Genomic DNA, 6,431 nt, shown 5'->3' on the forward strand with positions numbered 1-6,431 from the left:
TCTAACCAAGTACAGAAATGGATCGACCCAACAAGTATTTCTCAGAGGATGACATCGTGGGCACTTCTGCCTCGTAGTTTCAATGACATTTTTTTACTTAACTGTGACGTACATTCATATAATACTCAAGTAAGAAATCCTTCCGTTTGCCCTACTGCGGGACAAATGTAAGGAAACTTTCACTTCGTTTTCAAGGGCCCAAAATATTTAATTCCCTTAGCTCTGAAATTCAGAATGCCTCTAGTATTGCTGTTTTCACTTCCAAACTAAAGCTGTCATTTTTCACCTTACTTCTCTTAATGCTTGTAAGATAAGATAAAATAAAGGCTTTATTTGATGAGGGTTGACACTAAATAGCCAGAGCTAATAAACTTGTGGCCATCTATGTGTAGTTTTTCGTTTCTTTCGCTTTTTTTCTCGTATTCTTGCATTATTTCTTCTCACTTTTTCTTTTTCGTTTTTGCACTTGCACGTTCAGCCTTATCTATTTTCATCCTATTTAATGATTATTTTCTATGTTCAGGGGCGGATCCAGGATTTTTCTTAGGAGGGGGTGCACTCGTCTCTTGCTCTACTTCAACTCCAATACACCACATAGTTTTTTTTTTTTTGGCAGAATACCAGTTGTATTAGAAAACCGCAGGTCATCTCAGGGGGGGGTGCGCACCCCCTGCACCCTCCCCCTAGATCCGCCTCTGATGTTGTAAAGAAATTGTATGTGATTAGTTAAATTGTCTTGCCGATGCCAGTATTATATTCATTAATTAAGTTATATATTTTTGAAAGTAGTCCTTTTTATAAGCCCTATTGGCTTCCTTGGGCCTCCCTTGCCTCATCATTTTTTGAATTTTGTTTGCATTTTTACTTTAAATGGCAGAGTTATAATAAGATAAATAAAATAAGACCGAGCCAGTTGGAAACGTGTTCCAGTCAACTGATCTCCAGTCGACTGATGATGATGATGATGATGATGATGATGATGATGATGATGATGATGATGATGATGATGATGATGATGATGATGAAAGAGTCTCGATCTTGGATCGGTAGATCGCGTTAAAACACAAAGAGTCTGGAAGGGAGGGTGATGGTGTTACTTGTTTTTTTGCAGCGGCGAGCAAACATCCGCTTCCATTCGACCTTAATTGGATAATCAGAAATATATATTTAAAAAAAAAACAGCCCATCGAGTTATCCGATACCCAGGGCCCAGTAGTTCGAAGGCCGATTAGCGTAAACCCAAGGTTAAATTTAACCTGGGTTTCTTTCTCTTTTGTTCAAAAGCATTTTCCCGGATAATTTTCTCTATTCTTTTTAGAGCATCCAATCATCAAATTGTATACGAAAAGAATAAAACTGAATTTCAACTTCTAAGCTTTCATATCTGAATCAAAATTTCGCAATAACCCTGGGTTATCTGAACAACTTGGTCCTGATCTTTTGTCAGCGAAGCAGAAGGGATCTGGGTACAAGATTACTCACCTAGCAGTGTTGCTTCCCTTACACCTATTTAGCAGCAGAACGGGAACGTCAGTTGACGACTGCGCGCGCAAATCCAACAACTGGCTTGACCAATGGCTGAGCCGCAAATTGGGCACCGGAAGTCGAGTTTAGTCGTTTCCGCACACTTTCCCGTCGTCAAATGACGTTCTCGTGCTGTTGCTAAATCAGCCTATATTGGTGGGGAGGCAGTGTCTACCATTTTTATTGGTCTCCTTGTGGAACAACAGAAGTCGTCGGGTGCCTTGTTGTCGAACTCTGCGCATGTGTCATTCTCCTACTGAGCGCTCTTCTGAACACATCCGTGAACGCGGCCCTAAAGTTCTTGTTCAAACAGCTGTAGATCAGCGGGTTTAGTGCCGAGTTACCATATGTTAACCACTTAATCATGGCTAAAACGTTGTTGTTTATGGAAGCCTTAGAATACATAGCAAGTAACGTAACCACGAAAAAGGGACACCAACATACGACGAACGCACCAATCACAATGCTAAACGTGCGTGCAGCCTTTAAGTTAACGTGAAAGTTCTCGACAGTTCTCCGATTAGATATCGATTGGTCCGAGTGTATGCGACGAATGCTTCGTACGTGGGTTAAAGCTACGTGGAATATTCGAGAATAGGCGAACAACATGATCAAAAGAGGAACGAAAAACGAAGCCAGTGAGGCAAACAGTGAGTAGTATTGCCATCTTTGGAGCTTTATGAGCGCGATAATTAAAGAGTAAAGCCAGATGAAGGCAATCCCGATTGCGACGCGACTTCGTGTAACCATGCTTGAATATCGGAGGGGATAGGTGACCGCTATGAAACGGTCGACACTGATGAAAACAAGATTCATTATAGAAGCTGTACAACACATAATGTCAAACTGCAACCAAAGTTTGTAAATGGTCGGAAAGTCTCTGCTGTTGGGTTTGCCCGTTAGACTGTGAGAAAGCCATATTGGCATAGAAATGAGTCCAACTAGAATATCAGTCACCGCCAAACTGATTATAAAGGGCTCCGTGAAGCTCTTTAGCCGTTTGGAAATAACACAGGCCAAGCAGACCAACGTGTTTCCAAGCACAGCGATGATTATTGTAAAGACGAGGAAAACGTCTGATGCTGTGAAAGACAGATTGATCAGCTCGTTATTGGTGAGTGTTGGAGTGGGCTGTGATTCGTTCATATTTTGATGAAGGAAAGGATTGTTATTTTGTGTGGTTTTTTTTTTGCTGTTGTGGGGGAGGCAGCGGCACTAAGGCCTCTGTCAAAATGCGTTGTTGTTGTCGTTGATGCCGTATGAGATTGCTCTGGATCACCTACGCCTTGTCCAACAGCAAGCTTGCGTGTAAAGAACAGCCAAACAACCTAAAGATCTGGAAATCAGAACAACTAATCGTTAGATTGTTTATATCTTGTAATTTTTCTTATCTGTAAACAGGTTATGTTGGTTAGAGGATAAGCCAGCTCTCTTTTAACGAGAACCTGACACCTCTGAAGAGGGGGCTTATCAGGGCTTATCTCTGCCATTCTTCTTTTATTTCCCCTTGACTCTCGCTAACAGGGACACTTAGGCCGGTCTCAACAGGGACATCCGTAGGCAGCGTTCACATTTATTGACCGGGCACGGTGCGCGAGTACGGTACTCGCTGAGAACTAATGTCACCCCACTTCTTCAAAAGCCCACGCCAAAGTTTGGTCACGATGCTGGTGATCAATTACAAGGTCGAGATCTCCGGAGGGGGGAGGGGAACTCCGGATTTTAAGTGGCGGGAATGATCGAATTGGGGCAAAAATCGAAAACCCTAGGGCTTCCAACAAAACCCCTAAAATTCCTGGACCAAACATTAACCCCCAAAAAACCCATGCCGTATTTCCGAGCCCTAAAAATTTTCAAAAATCATTAAATGATAACATGTTGTACTTTCTTTGGTCGTACTATATTCGCTGATCTACGCGACTGAGATACGCGGGCACTACCACGAATCTTCAGATTGTTTTGAATACCCAAAAAATCCCTACTTAAACCAACCCAAAACACTCCTTCGACCATCCCCGTCACTTGAAATCCGGAGTAGCAACACCCCCTCCCCCCCACCCCGCACCCCTTGGATCGATACCTTGTATTTGGGAACTTTTAAGTCTTAAAAGTGGGCGAGGCAATCCTTCTCACACGAATGAAACCAAATGCATAAGTGTTTATAAAGGAGTTTACTGAAATGCACGTCTTTTCCCTTTTGAACTTAGTTCGGCTGGAATAAAAATAAGCGTCTGAATCAATTCAGCCGACCTAAATTAATTCGAGTCAACCTAAACTTCCAGTTCGAATCAGGTCATGTGAATTACAGCGTCTGAACCGGGCCCTTGGGTCTTCTTTGGCCAAAAACGGGTAGTCCATGTTTTAGGGATGTTTTCATCTATTGACTTGTAAAACAAACGAATGAGAAATTACGGGAACCATTTTTGAGGTCAAATAAACATCACTCTATCCATATTTGGGTTCTCCCAAAGGAACGTAGGCTGAATCAAACAACACCAAAGATTTGCTTGCTCCGTAAGTTTCATACGAATTACCCCACGTTATTAGGACTCGACCGCAGTCAACGATCTGTCTGAGGCAATTGTTTGCTTCATTTAGAGTGATTTCATTCACCATTACGCTCGCCAGGTCATGTAAAAGAATTAGTTATTAAAATCAGTAATCCGTTTTTTTCTTGATGATACTTGCCGCCCGAGTATGAGTCATGTTTGCAAATTACGCCAACAGGTAACGCCAGTTTCTGCAGTTTTCAAACCCTCAGAACTCTTTTAACAACGTTTGAAATAGATTTTCAAAAAAGTCCTTCGTCCGATGGCGCGGGACTTCGTCGTTCGCTCGGTTCTTCGCGGCATAAAAAGCTCGCTCCGCTCTTTAAGAAACTCGTGAAGTTGACTTGTAGCAAGTCTAAGTTTCAAATAGTTTAGTAAATTAACAGCGTATTGCCGGGTGATGTATTAAACTTTGAACGAGGAAAATAACAACATTGGCTTTAAAGTATTTTGCTTAGCTTTTGTACATGTCTCTCATTTGACCGCGGTGAATATTTGGACTGAGTTTAAGAAACCTTAGATCAGTCAATAGTTAAGGGCCTTTTTTACACAGTCCGTTACTTGAAAAATGTAACGGTCAAAAGAGAACCTCTACTTACTCTGCGGCTCCGAAAGCAAAGTTCGCAGAATCACCTCAAAGCGGGAGAATAGAGTCAAATTTACTTGGCACGTTACGCAGAGATTTCGTTTTGCGCAACAGTTTTCCAGAAGACGGATGAAATTAGTGTGGCTTCAAGGTCGTCAGTTGCAAAAAGCTACCACAGAAGTATGATTTGTTCTCCTCTTTCTTCCACGCAACGGATCCATGCATTTTAGCGAAGAGGTCTAGTTTACGCTTCCTGTTAATGGTTTCCACTCTGAGCAAGGTCGCCCCCGCCCGTAGATGTTGAAGAAGTACGTGTGGCGACTGATAAAGTATCTTAGAAGTGCAAATAAAATAAAATGTCTTACTTTAACAGTTCCGCAAAGCTACTAATTAACCAGGAGTTGTTGCTATAGCCAGTTCGTCCGTGTCACTGATCTGTGATTTTAGGCGAAGAGCTCTAGGTTCACGCTTACTTGCAATATGTTTCCGTAATCAATCAGGTGCCGTAGATATTGAAAAATAGTTCATGGCTTTGGGTGACCGAAACAGGATACTCTGAATGCAAATACCCTTTCCAGCTGTATGAAACATTTTAGCTGAAAATTGTGGGCAAAGTACTATAAATTATACCGTTATCGCGAGTTTGTGGAACTTTTGAAAAGTTAGCTAATATTCGTTTGAATATCGTCGCTAATCTGATAACGTAATGTCTCGTAATTTTCACGGTTCATTGTAATTTCTTCTTTTCAAAGAAGTGTTAAGATCATCTGGCTTTTAGTGCTATGTCGATGTAAGCTTTACTTTGCATTTGAAAATGAATTTAGATCAATTTGTCCCCTTTCGTTGAAGATGATGTACTAAGTACTCTTTTGCGAGACTTCATGCCAAACCGATTAATATTGTACAATCAGCTTTATTCTCCACCCATCACTCTAGCTGTCAATGTAAACTCGCTCTTTTTCATTTCCGAGCTATTTAAGTAACAAAAATGGCTTTGAAATGCCTAATGGATTCAGATATGACAGATAAATCGGCAAATACACCTTAATTTGGAGATAAAATCTTCTCATTTTGTAAGCATTATAAGATAACATACTATTCGAATACCAGCTCTAGAAACATGTTTCTAAGAGGCAGTAGTCTTCCTCAATTTTATATTAAAATACTAAGCCATTTCCGGCCGTCAAAATTTGGAAAAAGAAAATAAATATAAGTGTGAAAATAAAAACCTAAATAGAACCGGATATAGTGCGAATGTCAACATTAAATTTCATGCGCTTTTAATGCTGTTTTTTCAGAAAATCGAGAAATGAATCGGGCGAATTATAGCGGGATTAGTTGTTTCCTTCGCTCAATAAAACCTGCAAAGCAAAGCCAAATAAGGCAGCATATTTCGCCGATCTACAAAAAGTATACTGAGCATAATGATCCAAAGAGGCTGGAAGGCCCAATAAAACATTTCTACCTTTGTTGTGAAGATCACAAAGACGGAACAAATACACCTAGCAAACAAGCGCTACAGAAGAATCATTAGTTCAGAATCTAAATGAGACAGTATCACAATACCATAATATCTTCAATGCTAAGTTTTTAATAGTTCTAACTTTGAATCCTACGGTTTAAACATTGATATAAAACCACTTGGGTTAGACCTACGCTTTGTACTGTTTGTTGATTTTGTTCTAGAGATCATAATAGGAATTATTATGATCTCTCGATTTATGAGTTTTCTTGGATCAGGGTTTAACATATGGCTTTATCTTGCTTTTAAT

General features: G+C 40.5%; 1 protein-coding gene across 2 annotated transcripts; it reads right to left on the reverse strand.

Moving 5' to 3' along the window:
- Positions 1-1,001: 1,001 nt before the first annotated feature.
- On the reverse strand, positions 1,002-5,435 carry LOC140951034 (histamine H2 receptor-like). Of its 2 annotated transcripts, none has more exons than XM_073400258.1 (2): positions 5,025-5,435; positions 1,002-2,860 (listed from the first exon to the last, which is right to left on the reverse strand). In XM_073400258.1, exon 2 carries the CDS (start codon positions 2,668-2,670, stop codon positions 1,705-1,707), a length of 966 nt encoding a protein of 321 aa, XP_073256359.1. In that variant the 5' UTR covers positions 2,671-2,860; positions 5,025-5,435; the 3' UTR covers positions 1,002-1,704. The 2 variants fall into 2 exon arrangements, with proteins under 2 accessions (XP_073256359.1, XP_073256358.1); XM_073400257.1 differs by having other exon boundaries at positions 4,673-5,435.
- Positions 5,436-6,431: the final 996 nt, after the last annotated feature.

The sequence above is a fragment of the Porites lutea genome, chromosome 10 (assembly GCF_958299795.1).
Source record: "Porites lutea chromosome 10, jaPorLute2.1, whole genome shotgun sequence".
Lineage (NCBI taxonomy): Eukaryota > Metazoa > Cnidaria > Anthozoa > Scleractinia > Poritidae > Porites > Porites lutea.